This window comes from Vairimorpha necatrix, chromosome 3 (assembly GCF_036630325.1).
Source record: "Vairimorpha necatrix chromosome 3, complete sequence".
NCBI classification, from domain to species: domain Eukaryota; kingdom Fungi; phylum Microsporidia; family Nosematidae; genus Vairimorpha; species Vairimorpha necatrix.
The window spans coordinates 487,136-505,770 of NC_088818.1; the positions used below are offsets into that span (position 1 = coordinate 487,136).

General features: G+C 26.8%; 6 protein-coding genes and 1 non-coding gene across 7 annotated transcripts; 3 read left to right on the top strand and 4 right to left on the bottom strand.

The window, feature by feature from the left end:
* Window positions 1-184: 184 nt before the first annotated feature.
* Window positions 185-1,069, bottom strand: VNE69_03149 (Lupus La protein; the record flags this gene model as incomplete). The annotated part of the gene is made up of 1 exon (XM_065473003.1): window positions 185-1,069. One exon carries the CDS (start codon window positions 1,067-1,069, stop codon window positions 185-187), a length of 885 nt encoding a protein of 294 aa, XP_065329075.1.
* Window positions 1,070-1,375: 306 nt separating this feature from the next.
* On the bottom strand, window positions 1,376-2,059 carry VNE69_03150 (proteasome subunit PSB2 (PSB2); the record flags this gene model as incomplete). The annotated part of the gene is made up of 1 exon (XM_065473004.1): window positions 1,376-2,059. One exon carries the CDS (start codon window positions 2,057-2,059, stop codon window positions 1,376-1,378), a length of 684 nt encoding a protein of 227 aa, XP_065329076.1.
* A 143-nt stretch (window positions 2,060-2,202) lies between these two features.
* VNE69_03903 lies at window positions 2,203-2,274 on the bottom strand. The gene has a single exon. It is a non-coding gene; the product is annotated as a tRNA-Glu (tRNA).
* Window positions 2,275-2,369: 95 nt separating this feature from the next.
* Window positions 2,370-3,191, top strand: VNE69_03151 (crossover junction endonuclease EME1; the record flags this gene model as incomplete). Its single annotated transcript, XM_065473005.1, has 1 exon — window positions 2,370-3,191. One exon carries the CDS (start codon window positions 2,370-2,372, stop codon window positions 3,189-3,191), a length of 822 nt encoding a protein of 273 aa, XP_065329077.1.
* Window positions 3,192-4,594: 1,403 nt separating this feature from the next.
* VNE69_03152 (putative SP-containing membrane protein) lies at window positions 4,595-5,470 on the top strand (the record flags this gene model as incomplete). Its single annotated transcript, XM_065473006.1, has 1 exon — window positions 4,595-5,470. One exon carries the CDS (start codon window positions 4,595-4,597, stop codon window positions 5,468-5,470), a length of 876 nt encoding a protein of 291 aa, XP_065329078.1.
* An 884-nt stretch (window positions 5,471-6,354) lies between these two features.
* VNE69_03153 (putative SP-containing protein) lies at window positions 6,355-7,140 on the top strand (the record flags this gene model as incomplete). Its single annotated transcript, XM_065473007.1, has 1 exon — window positions 6,355-7,140. One exon carries the CDS (start codon window positions 6,355-6,357, stop codon window positions 7,138-7,140), a length of 786 nt encoding a protein of 261 aa, XP_065329079.1.
* Window positions 7,141-10,980: 3,840 nt separating this feature from the next.
* On the bottom strand, window positions 10,981-12,018 carry VNE69_03154 (pachytene checkpoint protein 2-like protein; the record flags this gene model as incomplete). Its single annotated transcript, XM_065473008.1, has 1 exon — window positions 10,981-12,018. The coding sequence occupies one exon, from the start codon at window positions 12,016-12,018 to the stop codon at window positions 10,981-10,983; it is 1,038 nt and encodes a 345-aa protein (XP_065329080.1).
* Window positions 12,019-18,635: the final 6,617 nt, after the last annotated feature.

Consider the following 18,635-nt stretch of genomic DNA (forward strand, 5'->3'; position numbering starts at 1 on the left):
TGGCATTTCAAAATTTAAACAGATTTTAAAAATAAAAAAAAAAATTTATTTTTTATCAAATTTGGTAAAAATGGCATTTCAAAATTTAAACAGATTCTAAAAAAAAAAAATTATTTTTTATCAAATTTGGTAAAAATGGCATTTCAAAATTTAAACAGATTTTAAAAAATAAAAAAAAAAAAAATTATTTTTTATTTATTTTCTTCTTAGATTGTTTTGGTCTGATTGGTATCTTGTCACAATAATCAAAAACTTCTTCTTTAGTCAATTTTCTAAGTTTTATCGTCGTATCTTCTTCATTGTATTCTTTACTATCAAAATCTTTAGCAAATTTAAGTCTTAAAACATTTTCATTCTTGTCTACAAAAGCAGTGTCTTTTACAATCCTCTTGATTTCTGAAATATCTAATTCTTTATTAATTTCATATCTAAATAATTTACTAGCGTAATCTTCTTTCAAAGCTTTCTTGGCTTCAGTCAATTTTTTATCTCCTGTAATTTTGTCTTTTTCTGCTAAAAAATCTTTCTTTTTCATTATTGTCAAATAATAATCTCCAGATTTACTTCTTTTTACTGATTCATCAGTATCAACTTCATAATTACTAACTATCTGCATTTTCAAAGCTTCATTTACAGCTTCTTCATCTTTTAATTCAACGAAAACTGATCCACTAAATTTTTTATTTTTTTCTTTTCTCATTCTAATAAGACGAGGATTTAAATCTTTAAGACATTTTACAATATCTTCTAACTTGCTATCTTTATTAAACCCAGAAATAAATAAACATTTTGAATCAATGTCATTGTCACAAATATAATTTTTAAATTCTTCTGTTTCGATTTTTTTTAAACAATCATCTTTATATTCGACAATATTACTATCAGAAATGGATTTGATTACTAATTCTTTATCGGCATTTAGTTCTCGCATTTTTTTAAATGTTAAAATTGTGTCTATGGGAATATAACCATTATTTATTAGAGATTGTTGTTTCATAAAAGCGTCTACACGGAAATTGGCATCACTGAAATAAAATTCGACTTGTTTTTTGACTTTATCAAGAGACATGGGGTAAAAAAAAATGAACATTTTTGAAAATAATTATTATAAAATTGAATTTTAAACATTTTAGGTTGTCTTCTTTATTTAATATTTAACATTTTATTGGAAATGTCTTATGAAAAAGTAAAAGATTTAATATTTCTTAAATGCCTGGTTTAAAAATGTAGTTAATAATTTTATTGGAAATGTCTTCGTCGTGGGCATCAAAACCAGACAATCATTTTTCGAAAAATAAGCGCCTTTGATTTGCTACTAAAACTGTTTTAAAATCATTAAAAATCTTTTTTAAAAAGTAATGAAATTTTTAACATTTTATTTTTCTTCAATATATTTGTAAATATCTTCTTTAAGGATTTTGACTGAAGATCTAGGATATTGAAATTTTGGCACTTCATTTCTAACTCCCACTTTTTTATAATTTCTAAACATTTCTCTGCCTTCTTGACTTATAACACACACATCAATATTACTACCACTGTATAAATCATTCATAATCCCTGCTTCTATAGCAGCACAAGCAAGTTCCATAGCTTCTTCTCTGTTCATGTCTTTATATCCAGCTTCTAAAATTGATATAGCGGCCAAACTCCCAGAGCCCAAAGCAGTGTAAGACACGGAATTAGAAGAACCATGAGGGTAAACATCGTACAAATGGGCGCCTGTGTCGTCTACGCCTCCTACTACCAAAGCAGCAGAAATGTGCCCTTGGTAAGGATGAAGATGAAGTTGACAAGTTCTTACACAATGAGAAACACGAGGAAGTCGATTATAAGTCTTAGAAAAGATACTGAGTACCTTACTGGCCTTTCTTGTTACTCTTGTTATGTCTGCAGAGGTACCAGCTCCACAAGCCTGAATATTATCAGAAATGTAGTGGATCTTACTACAATTCTTATCTGCTACTATTGGGCCAGAAGTACTACGTGTATCGGCACAGATTACAACACCACCTTTATATTTTACACCAACTATTGTTGTACCAGTTTTAGTAAACATTTGGGGATATAAAAAAAAGAAGAAAAAGATTTAGCATAAACGAAAAAAAACGAAAAGTGCAAAAAAAGAGAAAAGAAATTCATTGATCTAAAAAAACAGATCCTAACAAATTTGCAAAAAACTAGCTTAAACTAATTTTTTTATTCCTCGTCCGGGAATCGAACCCGGGCCCCCGGTGTGAAAGACCGATATCCTAACCACTGGACTAACAAGGATTGAATAATCCAAATATTTTTAAAAAGAAAGCGAAGATGATTCTAATTAGATAATTAATGAGTAATTTTTTATAAAAAACATCCCTTAGATAATTATGTCTGATGATTCTACTAGTCTTTCATTTTTAAATCTTAATTGGTGTGAATCAAAACAAGACACGTCACTTATATATCCTTTTATACTAGAACCAACATTCACTAATATGTATTTAGAAATATCTTACAAATTAGAAGATTTAATCAAGAAAATCAAACTAATTAATTTCACTTATAAAATAATAAACGAAGATAATATAAGATTTGTAAACATTAATACCAAAGAAACAATCTTAGAACTCGGTGTATGCGAATATGAAAAAATAAACTTTATAAACATTTACAGAATGAATTTGTTTATAGTTCTCAACAAACTTAAATATAAAAAGAAAATTACTAGTAGAAATAACAAGTTATACAAACAGAATATAGAAAAATCAACTAATATACAAATAAAAAATGAATACGAAGAATTAAAAAAAGAAATTTATGATAAACAAGTAAATAATAATATAAACTTTATATTTGTAGAAAACGAGAATGATTTGTTTAGAGAACTGAAAAATATCTTAAAATTTTTATCTATTGAAAAAAAATTTACGCCTAAAATTAAAACTTTTAAGAATGGTAGAGAAGCAGAATATATGGAATATATAATAAGTCAAATACCAGGAATAGGGAAATGTGTGGCCAAAAATATTAGTGAAAGGTTTCTAAGTCTGGCGAAATTGAATGCTTTTATTCAAGAACATCGGAATGAGTTGAGTGAAATGATAATAGAAGATAGTGAGAATAAGAAATGTAGAAAACTTGGAGAAGTACAAGCTGATAAAATCGTACGGATTTTTATGTCAGAAGATCCAAATGAAAAAATAGTATAACGAGCATATAAATAATTGTTTATTTGTTAATTTAAATCTTTTTGATTTATTTTTGTAATATAAGACTCTTTATTTTATTGTACTCATATATTGATAATATAGTAATTATATCTTTAATTATTTAAAGTTTTAGTACATCTTTTTTGCGTATATAATTCGCATTACTTAAGAATTATTACATTTTTAATATATTTGAATCATAACACGCTGTCTTAAACATAAGAATAAGTTTTATTAGGGTATGCTTATTGTAGTTTATACTTCCAATTTAACAAGGATGGGGCCACGTTAGCGTCTCCTGCTTGTAGGTAGCTTCCTGCTCCATAGTCCTTTCCACGTCGGCTTCGTTTCTCTCTTTTGGTAGTCCAGAAAAATGCTTTCTAGTGTGTTCATCTGAGTACGCTTCTACCTTCTTAGAAATTTCGAGTCTTGTGGTAGAAGATTTGTGAAACCCAGTCACTATACCGTCCCAAGTGATTAATAAAGAATTATATCTGTTTTAATCCATATATTCAGCTTAGTTCGTTCGCAAGATCATCATCTTTTCTTAACTTATCGTTTTCTACTTGCTAAAGGTTTTCTTGTGATGTGACACCTATTTCGATTATTCTGGTCAATTTGTTCTTTTTATCTACTACGACAATGTCCAGTTTATTCTTTTCTGCCTTAATATAAGAATAAATTAAATGACAAGTGTAATCAGAGTAAATTCTATAGCACAAAAACGGGGTATAATTTTTTATACAACAATTTTATAACCAAAAGATTGTGTTAAATTTCAAATAAATTTCGTCCATTATTTATGTAATTTGTGCCATTTCTAATATAAATGACCTCATCTCGACTTGCATCTCAGGAAACATCGCATATAAAAAATGAAAGTTCCGTACGACTCCGTAGCATAATAAAATTATTTTGTCTCAACTATTAATAAAAATCCAAATAAAAAAGTATAATTTTTTAATTATAAAATTTTAAAACTCAAAAAGCAAAACTTATGTGTAAATTAAAAGATTTTTTAATAGCTTTTTAAAATGTTAAAGGACGATATAAATCATTTAAAACAATAATTTTTTAATGTTAAGGAAATAATCTATATGTTATTATTTGCATGGCAAAAAAAATACAATCCTCCTATTCGTAATGTTAAAATTCAGTATGCCTAAATTAGATGAAGGCTTAGTAAGTTTAAAAAGTTTGTTTAAAAAGCGTTTTTTTGGTTTATTATAAATTAAAATATAATTTTAATTAAATAACGGCCATGTCAAATCCATCAATTTGACAATTCCCTCATCAACTTCTCTAAGCCTTTAAGATAAAATCTAAGAAATTTGATAATAAAAATAAATAGAAGTCTTCTATCAATAAAAATCTAAATTATAAAATACCTCGATTTTACCCTCATGATCATGTTAGGATTTTTATTTATTAGTTTTTCTAAAGCGCTGACTAAGTTATTCTTCATTAATAAATCATTTGATCAATATTCCGTCTATATTGCCGTAACTAATCCTACACGTGAAGAAGTAAAAAGAATGTATTTTTTCGTGGATGATGACGAATTCAAACAATGCTTATTGTCTGATGACTTTGAAAAAATGAATTTTGACCTAAATCATGTTCCATTTTACCCGCTATCCCGTGAACAAATTTACGATGTACTAGCAAAGCAGTCAAAAATGAACCATTCCATAGGTAAAATGTTTAATAATGCTTATCCTATGCTTACGTGGATGGAAGATTTTGTGTTATTTGAGACTACTGTGAAAATTGACTCACAGAAAAAATATTATATAAAAAGTATTAATCATTTGCAAGCAGGTTCCTTTGATGTTTTATGGTCACAAAGTGATAGTTTCGAAATATCGGAAAATTATTTGGACATGAAAATAAATTTAGACAAGTTTATTAGCACAACAGTTTTCGAAATTTATTTTTATTATCACTACCTCGTCTCTTTGCATCAGAAAGCCTTCTATTACTACACGACTAACACTTTAGCCCCAAAAGAAATAGACGATTCAATTTTTAATTATTTAGAAGAAGAAATAGAGCCAGCTGACAATAACAAAACTTTTAAACCAAAGAATTACAACGTGAAAATATCATATCCAAATCGGACAGAAGATAAAAAATCTATAAGAAGCCCAATTAACGACGAAAAAGAACCAGAAAAAAAAGACGAAAAGGATTTCGAAAAAAGTAACAAAGTGTTATTAATTACAATAGCAATTTTAGTATTATTGTTATGCTATTTGATTCGTAATAAATTTTTTTAATTTTTATAGATTGTATGTAATCTACATGTTTAACAATAGTAAATATATTATGTTGACTATTTATATAAACCATAAACTAACAATTTTAAAAATTTTTAGATTCAAAATATTAGTATCATAACTTATGGAATTTTTACATTTTCAAAAACAATAATTGGTCATACACGTTAGAAATTCTTAAATCTAGTACTTTTACAAAAAGTTAAAATCCTATAAAATATCTTCATTAAAACTGTAATGATACTCAATATATATCTAAATGAAATTGTGTATGTGAAGCTTCGGAATTCAAATATTATTGTACAAAAATAAAAATCAAAAAAGATTTTTGCAATATTGCGAAAAAAACAACATAAATATTAAAAAATATCAAAAAATATCAAAAAATTTGGTCAATGTTGACGCAATTTACACAAAAACAAATGAAAATATTAAATTACAAAAGAATGATATGATTTACGTCACTGATACAATCATATATGCCGAAGAAAAATTAGTGTAGGCTTTTCTTTGTTATTTTTATATTTACAATAACATCTACAGTATGTACTTAATAAATTATACTATACAAATCATTAAACATATTGATCTAGCTCTAAATGTAAACTGTTTCAATCAAACCTTTTTTTGATGCATCACAAAAATCATACTTATACAGTCATTGAGTTCATGATAAATAAATATTGTTTTGGCTTAATTAATTAAAACTAGTTTTGCGAATTTAATTAATATTTCGTTTCATATGTAAAAACAGAAAAAACAATAGCTATATTTAACTTTTGTATGAACAAAAAACATAGTGGCGATTGATACATGAATTGTTTGTTTGTATTGCGTCATATGTATTCATACAGAGAATTTATATTCATTTTAACATATACCCCATGATTTTCATACTTTATGTAATTTGCTATATTTGTGCTATTGCAGATCTTGATGAATCTGCCTTTGTTGAGAATAACGCAATTTGGACACGGGAAAAAGTTGACTCTCAAAATAAAAATTCTAATAACTATGGAGATGTGATTTTTAAAGATCTACCTCGAGATACTCATCTCGATATTAATTTAGACAATTATAATAAAGTAGTTAGAGATTTTTTCTCAAATATTACTGAACATCCCGATATAAAAAAGAAGATTGATAATTTATTATCTAAAAATCATGATATTGATAAGAGTTTTTTATTGTCGCTTTTTAAACAATATCTACATGAGTTTAATTTTGGAAAAGTATATGATACAAAATGTTCAAAAGGGTTGTCTTTTTTCAAATCTTTGGCCAGTCGAAGCTACAAACTAATATTAAGATTATCAAGTATATTAGATAATGAAGAATATATTGGTATCAGGGACAATATTAAGTATCAGATATTTAATAGTGTAGATTTAATAATGGATGATAAATGTGAAAACAAAATCATACAATTATTCAATACTAAGAAATACAACAAGATTAGTTCACTGTTAGATAAAATGAATATCGAAGAACATTTTTTGCGAGAACAGAAAGCGTCAATACCATTTGCGCCATGGTTTAAGTTAAGACCAAAACCGACAACACCTAAGCCATTCGTAAATTATAAAAATCCAAAAGTTTACGTGCACGGGGGAGTGTACTTATCATGCAAAAATAAGAATTGTTCGCCCTCAAGAAATATGATCAATTAAATTATAGGTTTAATTTATTTTTTATTAAAGTTACGTTGAAAAATATTTTTAGGGTTGTTAAATTTTTTTTTAGTTTATTGTGCAATCTATCATTTTTACATAAATACATGCATGATAGTCGTTAATAGTTGAATTATTCCTATAATTTAAGGTTTAGATATCTTTTTAGTTAAATAGAAAAAATGGATTAAATTTTACTATAAATGTAATTATGAGCGTTTCGTCTTATCCTGACTTACGATATAAAAGTGCAAAAATAAAAATATTGCATTGTTTTTAGTCTAATATTAATATTGTGGTAAAAAAATCTAGAGGTTGAATCTTAGATATAATAATCATCATGAATAGAATAGCAGAATCGAAACGTGCATTTACAATTTATTTAATATACTTATAGGTTCATAATATAATGATGATTGGGCGATAATATTGAAATCTATAATAACATTCACATTAACTTTGAACAATGCAGCCTAGAAAAAAAAAGCTTAAGACTTATAAAAAAAAGAGCGTTTGAAGAACAAGGTCAACTAGATTATCATTTAACCCATATTAATATTACTCCTATAAGCCAAATCCTCGCTGTCAATGTTTACGTAATTGTATAAACGAATAGATACGACAATACATTTTCTCAAAAACGGTATATATGTTTAACAAAATCTGTTTACAAGCAGCTTCGTTGAAACCACAATGTATTTGAAAATTCCAACCTTATAAACTTAAATTAAATATAGGGTCTTAAATATGTAAACGATGTGATGTGAAAATTTATCAGTACTAAATCAATTACTGACGTCTTTGATCATTAAATATTCCGAAAACTAACTGTTAACAGTAAATTAATATCTATATTCTGTCTTAATTCTCGGGTGCCGCGTGTTTTTGATTTTAATTCACAAAAAAATTATATTAATATACAACTTTATGATTCGTTAGAAAAAGTTTACATTTAATTAACTTTACATAAACCATGGATTCAAGATAAAAAAGACATCTATAAAAATACCATGTGCGTTTAAACAATTAATGTATTTAGATAATGTAGGATTTATAATCCTTAATAAATAAATTGTTAGCATAATGTAAATTAGGTTCTGTGATGTACATTGCTACATCACATGAGCAGATGTCAAATATGTCATCTGTCACCGATGTCCAAAGACATGTCAAGCATTTCAAGTTACATGTCAAGATGAGTCACACAAACAAACAAACAAACGAAAGTTTCATGGTCGTTACTACATTCGTAAGTACGCCAATGTTTGTAGTTTAGTGTTGACAAGAATCTTTAAATTAAAAATAAACTATAAAAGAAAGTCTGTCTGTGAAGGGTATGGAATATATAGAATCCAAGAGAGAGACTAAAACCATCAATAAACATATTTACATTAAAAACTATTTAGAGAGATATTATAAAAATGGCCATGTACCCCGGATACATGACATAATTGAATTCAATTCCCACAAAGTATCAAAAGGGGACAACAACGCAGTAATTAAAGAAGCGTTAGAATTTAAGTATACGATCGAAGAGATCGATTTAGAAGTAAAAAAAAACTTAAGTATAATAAAAAACATAAAAGAATTTAATGAAATGGAGCTAGATACATGGTTTGAGGATTTCAACCAAATCAGCAGAAATAAAAAATGGGATTTTAAAAAAGAAAAAATCGCCTTAGGAGAATTAGTGCGAGATCCCACATTGCAACAAATATTTGGATTACCAGATTTAGAAAAAATAAGAAGATATATTGAAAAAAATGTAAGTCAAAGATCAAGTCCTGAGATGCTACATTTAAAGCTACAGGCATGTAAACAAATTAATTTCAGATACATTAAAGAATATTTGTTTGAAATAAAGAATCTAGTAGATCAGTATGCTAGACTAGAAAACTTAACGAGAAAAGAATACGAAAGAAAGTTAAGAGAGAGTTTTTTCTTGGGATTAGGTTTTTCCACTCGTCTTAAGATATTAGAGCTTGGAAAAAATAACGTCGAAGAAACCATGACGTATTTAGAAACAGTGGAAGAGTGTTTGATTTTTGAAGGAAAAAGGCGTGAAATAACATATGAATCAGTTCATAATGATAGATTCAAGTTTGAGACCGAAAAGGACGGTTACAAGAACAATAAATGGTGCCGCCTCCATAAAAACAGTACGCACAATACAGAGGATTGCTTTAGACTAAACAATACCTCAGAGCAGCTTAAGAAAAATTTAGAAAACATAAAAATGTCGAATATTGTTCCAGAAAAATTATTTACAATTAGAGAAATAAAGAAAAATAACATACCAGAAGAGGTAGTATTTAATAGAGAAAATAAAGTCGAGAACATTAAAATAAAAAATCAAGAAGTAACTAATAAAGAAAATTCAAAAGAAGTGAAAACAAAACATGAAACATCGAAAAATGATGAAATAATAGCGAAAACGCTTAGCCATGAGAAACTACAGAATGTAGTTGGAACAAATATATTAAAAGAGAAGGATTTAATTGTCAAAAGAAATACAGATATTGACAAGAAGCTTAACAATCCGATGAAAAATATAGAAAAAGAAAATAAAAAAGATGATAATAAAAGAAATCGAGGTAATAAATTAATAAAAATAAAATACCGTGATAAATATAAACAAAAGAAGACATATAAAATAAGAAAGAAAAAAAATGAAATATTAGAAAGTATAAACACGAAGAAAAAGCAAAAAATGTTAAGTAGTGTTATAGATAAAGCAATAGTAGACCCGCCGAATATAATATCTAAACATGAAGGGTGGTCAGCAACATGCAACAATGAATGGAGAACTTTAAAAAATTTAAAGCTTTAGGAGAGGGCAGAATGTGATGTACATTGCTACATCACATGAGCAGATGTCAAATATGTCATCTGTCACCGATGTCCAAAGACATGTCAAGCATTTCAAGTTACATGTCAAGATGAGTCACACAAACAAACAAACAAACGAAAGTTGCATGGTCGTTACTACATTCGTAAGTACGCCAATGTTTGTAGTTTAGTGTTGACAAGAATCTTTAAATTAAAAATAAACTATAAAAGAAAGTCTGTCTGTGAAGGGTATGGAATATATAGAATCCAAGAGAGAGAGACTAAAACCATCAATAAACATATTTACATTAAAAACTATTTAGAGAGATATTATAAAAATGGCCATGTACCCCGGATACATGACAGGTTCTATTGCCGAATACAAATAATTTATTATTTTATAAGATATAATAAAAAAGTTTAAACAGGATTGCAGAGTTTTTTAAAAACGAATTAAAAGAAACAAGGAGTGGTGGGATGCATATTGGCATTGAAATAATACGGTATGTATAACAAGTTTGCAGTTACAAATATTTGTTTATCTACAGTTACTTGATATAATAAAATCAAAATTTTCAACCAAGTCAAAGTTTTCAAGAGCTTTTTTGTGGATAAAATTCAAGATATATACATCTTTCATATTGTTTTACTTCAATAGTATTCTATTTTGATTTTCTATGCATGATCAAAGAGGAGAAGAATGATAATAAAATATGACAATTATAATGCAGTATTTTACCCTCGTAAAAGCTTTAAACGTGTCTGTACTTTTTGTATACTAAAGTTTTATTAATCTTTGCCTAAAATTGGCGTTTTTAATGTATCAAAAGTAAAGTTTATAAATACGTGTAAAAAAACAACGTATAGATATGCACAAACCTCGGGGTTCATATCTAATGACGAATTTTTACATTTTACATATTATTGAAACTAAAACCTAAAAAATAACTTAAAAAAGTCCACTATGTTTAAATTTCTTTAATATCATTTATTAAATATATTTTTATTATATTACTTATTGAAATTTTTTCGTAATTTTGATAATAACTCAGAAAATGTATTATTTTTAATATCTAATAACTCAAATATCATTTTAGTGATCTGCCTTGAACTTTTTTCTTGAAAAAAACTTGCCAATTCCTTCAATTCGCTATATTTCATTTCATAGTTTATCAAAAGCCCATTTCTCATGAGATCATCAAAGATATTTCGTAAGATAATTACTATATTTTCATATTTGGGAATGTCAATTAACATTTTTATATCACACCGATCTAAAAACGCAGTATCCAGCTTCCCATAATTATTTGAAGTAAAGATTATAAAAATTTTTGGATTAGATTTTAACTCATCTAAAAAAATTAAAAAGCAATTTACAACTCTCATACTTTCTAAGGGTTCATTATGACTTAAAATAATATCTCTAGAAATTAAAATACTCTCAATCTCATCAAATAAAATTAATATAAATTTTTCTTTACTCAAATTAATAAGTTCTTCTTTTAATTTTTGAAATGAATTTAATGTTCCCCCGTAAAATCTGCTAAAAAATTTGTTACATGATATTTCTATAAAATATGACTTGTTTTTTAGTCGTATACTAAATCTATTAAATATAGCTTTAGCTAATGTGGTTTTACCTGTGCCCGGGGGACCAAATATTAGAGCAGTTTTATTAATATCAAAGATTGATATATTAATCTTCTTTTTATGATATTCTTGAATTTTATAAAAATGTTTAAGAATTCTTAATTTAACTTCTTCGTCTAAAACAAGTTGGTCATATAAATTTCTGAACTTAAACGCTGGTAAACTTACCAAGGTAAAAAATTCACATTGCATGACTTCTTTACTAAATTTAAAATATATAAATTTAAACTTAATATTATTTTGATGATTAAATATTCCCGAGTAAACAATTTTCTTGGAAGAAATTAGCTCGCAAATTCTTATATTTTTTATTCTTTCTTGTAAATGATGAAAGTTTATCAAAAAATCCTCATTTTTATCAAACTTTTTGTCTTGGTTAATTTCTACAACAAGTCGCATAAGAATGACTTTACAAAAAAAAAATATAAATAAATTTTGCAGTTATTAGAAATTACAAATTAAAACAAAAATTACTATTTATTATGTTATAGTTCTACAATCATTTAAAAAATAAAACCAACTATTTTTTATAAAATAAAATAAAGTTAATCATCTTTATAGCAATCTAACTTCGTGTTCTAAATTAATGCAGCATGAAATCTTTTCTAAGACCGCTTTGAGACGGGGGTTAAGAGACAATTAAATGCCCATAGATCTTATGAGTCGATTATATAGTTTCGTCTATTCGACTTATAGTCTGCATTGCATTTAATTATATGGAAAACAATATAATTATACTATTTGTAAAATTATTTTGCACAAACTGAGCGAGTACCCGGAGAAACTTTTATTGTTTATTTATAAACAGTTTATATATTTTTTTCTTTTCGTGCTGTCAAAGTTTTATCTTACTTTATTTAACGTAAGTTACATGACCGGTAAAACTAAGCGCTTTTTATTATATATGTCTTCCTTTACTTTCTTGCTTCTTTTTTAGTTCGTTTGGACTAAATCATCAAGCAAAAGCTTTTTTTCTTCTTGGCTTTTTAATTTGAACCAAGAAAGTTGAAGTTTTTGCATTTTGAAGCTTTCCAGATCGTGAGATCTGGAGCTTTTAATTATCATAACTCTTTAAATGAAATGATTATTTGAAAGCTTTTTTGACAAAGATAATTTTTTGGCTGACATATATATGCTCATCAATGTTAGTATACATTTTACAAAGGTAAAATGAAACCAGTTTTTAATATTAATAATGCAATATATTTGCCTACCCTAATAATTTTTGGGTATAAAATGCAGACCATTACAATATAGTTAAAATTTTAGTCTATAGATTCTGACTTTTATGTCTGTTTATTTGATATTACAACATTTATTTAAGTAAATTAATAAATAATAAAGTTTTTAGGTTTAAAATATTTTTTTATTATGCTGCTAGTGAATTTATGTTTTTTATCAAAAATTTACTATTTAGTAAAACTTTTCATTCAACTGTTTGAAATTTTATAACCTTTATCTATAATTTATTGTTAATAATTCCGCGTAAGAATTATTATGTACAATGATGATTGCAAATAAAAGAAAACAAAAACTTTTTAGTAAATGTATTTTTTCAAAACCCTTTTTAATATATTTAAAATCGGATCTGAGCGATTATAAGACGCAAAAAATTTACAAATTAGCAAATAAGGCGAACTAGAAAATCAAATTAATTGGTCGTCTACAATATATGACCAAATTCTGTCCTTATTTTTTTCAGGTTATATTTTATTTTTGTAAATAAAAAAAAAATCAAGAAACATTGTTTTTATTTTATTCATCACCAAACTTCGTTAAATCTCTATTTAATATTTTTTTTTAATTTTTTCAAATCGCATTCTATGCTTTTTTTCTTAATTGAATCGTATTATGTCCGCTACAATATAGAATTCTGTATTCGCTGTAGAACAAATGTCTTCTGGTATTTATTTTGTTATCTAAATTGGGTCTTATGATGGACTTCCTCCTGTTTTATGCCCTAAAAAACCATTTCTCCACATTGGTCTGCGTATCATTTCATCTGCAACAGTTTGTGAACGGATATGCGCTCCATCGTGATAAGTTTCGAATAGAATCCTTTTTTTCTATTTACAGATATGTTTGTTGAATTTATTTGGAAGTATGCGCGTCTAACATCAAATAATCCTTCTTTTGTTCATTATTCGTCCTCATATTGCTAGTAGTTGTTTTTTTATTGCTCAAATCATAAGTATTAGTGATTCTAGACTTTTAATCATTTCTCTAATAACCCTACCACATCAGAACGGAAAATGTACATTTCGTATTTTTTGTCATAATTTGTTTATAGCTATAGAAGTCTTCTCGTACCCAAGGACATGATCCAAGCATTTTTGACCTCAAAATGGACGAACTTGTTCATTTTATCGTTTTCTTGCATTGTTCTATCTGTATTTGTATCCGTATACATATAGCCCTCCTCTTTACGTGTCTTTTTTTTCTCTTCTGACAAAATCGAAAAGTACTTGGTTTACAAAGTCTCTGCCATTGTCAGTAGAAAGTATATTACATTAAAAAAAAAACATTTTAAACGAGTTAGAAGCACATACTACATTGCTTCTTGTTTTCTTACATGCGTTATTGTCCAAAAAACAGTAAATGAATTACAATATTCAATAATTATTGGTATACTTGCTTGAGTTCTGTTATAGTCGGAGATCAATATTTCCAGACACATATCTAACATAAGGAAATTCTGCAACAATTTATCTAATAAACTGGTCTGGTTACAAGATTTCGTTTTTGATGACAAATATCACACTATTTAATACTTTTTAAAAATATTTTTGAGTTGAATTGAAAACTTTTTTAGCAACATTTTTAAAATTTCTTGTCCCATGTGATATTCAATATGTATATCGATTTTTTTTCCTATTTCTTAAAATGCTACTCATTGATTGTAAAAAAATCTTAATGATTATATAGACCTCTCTACAATTCATCTTATTTCTCTGGTTACACTACCTAATTCCTCAAACAGGATAATTTTTTCTGCTTTGGCCATAAAAACAATTATTTTTTTGGCTTTCTACCAACCTTGTCGAAAGAAGACCAGTCTGTAAAAATACAAGATTTTTTTGGTTTTCATCATTAATAATTTTTTTTCTAAACTCTAAAATTATGGTAATTAACATATAAAATAAAGATAACTAATTACGATCTTTTTTACTTCTTTCGAGTTAGCAATTTATCAATCAATCTAAAGTGTTCTATCATATTTTCATCGACCTCTTTGATCATTTATATATATATTCGGCTTATAGATTTTTTTTCTTCCATCTCTCCGTTTGATATTAGCGTATGTATACAACACGAGGCTATATTCAGTAAATAGATATGTATATAGGTAAGTCAATATGTCCAAAAGGCAGTTGATTCGTGGATGCTCTACGTTTCATTAGTACTAAATTTGTATGGTTAGTATTGGCATGCAAGCCTTGGTGAATTAAGTTAATTCGAGATTATTAGCTTCTCTTCTCTTTGAAAAATTTTCAATGTTATCGCATTGAGAAATCCAAAAGACTTAAAATTAATACAGTTTTATTCACGCTATAATCAACACTTAAGATTAATTTAATTAAATTGGAGTAACTTAACCCTTTTATGAATTCAGTAAGAATTACAATACGACTTTACATAAAAATTTGCAAGAAAAGTAATTTATATGCGTAAAAATTTGGTGAACATAGATAGCATAGTTTTAAATAACGATCCTTATAAGGTTCAACTGATTTAAAATCCATTATGTTTCAGTCAAAAAGATTTTTTAGTGTTTGAGTTAAATCAGAAAAACTTATGGTAATTTTAGAAAATATATTATGCGCATAGAATTTTGCACTAATTATATTTTTTTTCAATTTTTTTTTGAAAGAGTGCTTCCATCATAGAAAAAATATTGGGAGTTTTTTAAAAAATTAACTTTATTTAAAAAACCCGATAAATAAAAGAAATTGAAATCTGTATATAAAAGCATAACTTTTATAAAAACATCATAAATTTTTTGATTATTACGTAAAATAGGAAAAGTAGCAAATAAAAAGAATAAAAGCGTTTATAATTCACAATTAAATTGTATATTATATAAGTTAATGTGCGATTGTTTTCATTTTATGTTTAAAAAATCACGGCTCTAAATAAGATTTAACTTTTTTTTTTAAAGATGCATAATGTTTATGCTCGTATGCTTCAGAATCCCAGAACTCTAGTTTTAAAAGTAAATCCTTTTATAACTAGCTTTCATTATCTTTACTTATATTTGTAGCTTCGTTTTCTCTTCAAAAATTTTCTGATAATTTATTTTTTTCGATAAAACGATATAGACTCTGGATTTTTCTTTGGCGAAATAAATTAATGTATACATTAAAAAACTATTAGATTTTCGGATGTCTTATGTATTTTTATTTGTATCTTGTCATCACAATAGCAAATGCAGAGCAAAATGCTACTATTTTTGTCCGACATACTACATTGATACCGTATATATTAAAGATTGGTTTTCAATTTTTTTAATTTGATACTCGTGTTTTTGTAAATTTTCTCTCTTAGTATTTCTATTCTATATATGTCAATTATATGAATAAGTCTTCTTTGTTGTTTATTTTATATCTGTAGATATTATAGTTTTACTAGCATTTATGTCAACATGATCATAATAACTTAATCAGAGTGTATACATGTCTTTATAACTTATTGGAGGCATATTAAATTCATAAGAAGCTGTAAATATATATGACTTCTAGTTACGATGATTATGTAATCTTAAAAGCAGCCAAACACACGGCAGCTAATAGTGCAAGTTTTTTCTTAATTTCAAACTGAGGACATCGCTACTTCTCCATAGGATATATTTTTAGTCTGAAAAAAAATGTTTAATATAACCATGTGTTTTCTTTGCTCAATAAAATAAATGTGATGAAAATGCTCTAGAGCTCATTCCCTATAATTTATAATAACTTCTAAAGTTTATAATTTATGCTTTTATGTTGATGGGCGATTTTTTGTGCTATCAATAAACATCTTATGGAGGTATACTGCTATAATTCCATAGAAAAGACCCAAATACTAAAATACAGTACAAAAATGTGATTTTTCACTTTTTTGGTAATCGCACTCGTCTTACTGTGTTATTATATTTACACAAGTCTAAAAAATAGCAAAAGCATGTGTAAAATTCTATATAACCCCTTATAAGATAATCTTCCATTTCTGGTAGGTAGGTATTTTCTTCTTTGGGCGTACTACTTTAGAAATTTGATACGTAGTAAGTACCCTTCGAATTATAAATCAGGGATCACAAATTTAAAAATTTTAATTCAATGCCCATACTTAATAGTTTATGACTTGCCTTGTATCTTGTAAATAGCTCGAATCATATTCTTATCGTTTTGTTGCGCTTTGTATAGCTTTGGAACCTCTTTGGTATATCGCTGTTTTTCCATAAAAAAAATCATTTTTTGATATCAATAAAACGTCATAAATTAGTTCAATATATAATTCAGAGACAATAAAGAATCGTCAAATCATAACTTCAGTACTTTAAAATTGTTTTTTCCCTTTTCAGTATTTGAAATATATCGAAGAAGAATCTCTATTTACTCATTAATCGGGTTAAAACATTTAAGTCATTCTTATATAGATCGCATATGTATATAAATAGAAGAAATTACGTTGTATATACTTTTCATACGTGTATTATTTACTTTTGATCAGGTTAAATGAAGTTTTGCTGCGCATTAAATACAAGATAAAAAACAAAGAGCTGACATTGTGCTCACATGTTGTATATATGGATGTGCTAAATTTTAACCTTAGACTGTACAAATAATCTTATCCTGCAAAGAGATTTTCCATACCAACCTATGTTAATAGTTTATAATGATTTACGAATATAAAGGCCGAACTATTCAATCCAACATGTTCATAAGCTTGTTGCTTTATTCATTGGCTCTATATATATATATATATATCATAGCTTGTCTTTGCTTCTATAATTTGTCTAACTATCTCTATTTGGTTCTTTTCAAGTGGTCCATTACTTGTCACAATTTCTGCTATATTATAAGTGTGTATTTTGTTGTGAGGATATAGAAATTTGACTTATGGGCAAAGGCCTTAAAGTTTTACTTTGGTTTGGCTATCTTTCGAAATAGACAGCAAACAATTTAAGAAGACAAGCATCGTTTTTTTACTATCTATTTTCCTTCATCATTGTCATCATATAACGTATGTATATATGATTGCATAATTACAGAAAAGAAATATGAAGAGCAATATAGACTTGTGTTTTTGCAGCTTCATAAATTCATAATGAAATCCTCGAATTAAAAAAACAATGTAAAAATTTAATGTTCTTGACTTTCGTAGAACACTCTAGATAGTTTATAAAACTATCGTATTCTTTGTTTCTTCTTTCTACTACTCGGTAGACCAAATTAACTATATGTACTTTGTTTACGTTTATGTGATCTCGAGCACATTTCTGTAGCCGGGTTCAATCGGATTTATAATGCTCAAAGTTATGATTTTTATGCCTATACTATATGTTTCGGTTAGCATTTTGGACACACTTCTTATAGAATTTCTCTTATTAAATCAAAATAGCCTTCGGATGATATCGCTTCAAACATATTAAGTTCACACACTAGCTTTATTTATAAGAATTTTTCTTGAATCGAAAGTTCAAAAAGCATTGACATTTTAAAGAGCAACATAAATTTAATAATAGCAATGTTTTATAAGCTTTCTTAAAGCTTAAGATGTTATACTCTTTTTCTCTTTTGCTAAATAGAACTGAGAAGCTTGAAACATCCAAAACCTCGACCTGCTATAAAGATGAATCTAACACCATTTCTTCTGCCATCACTGTGGCATTGTTTTCCAAAAGAATACAAAGGAAAAAAATTTTAACGTACTCTCTACCTCGCCTAAAAGGTGCTTGGGATCAAACTAAGTTCTTAGAAATATATTTTTTTAATTGTTTTTTAAAATAATCTTCTCTCCGTTTGAGGATTGTTCAT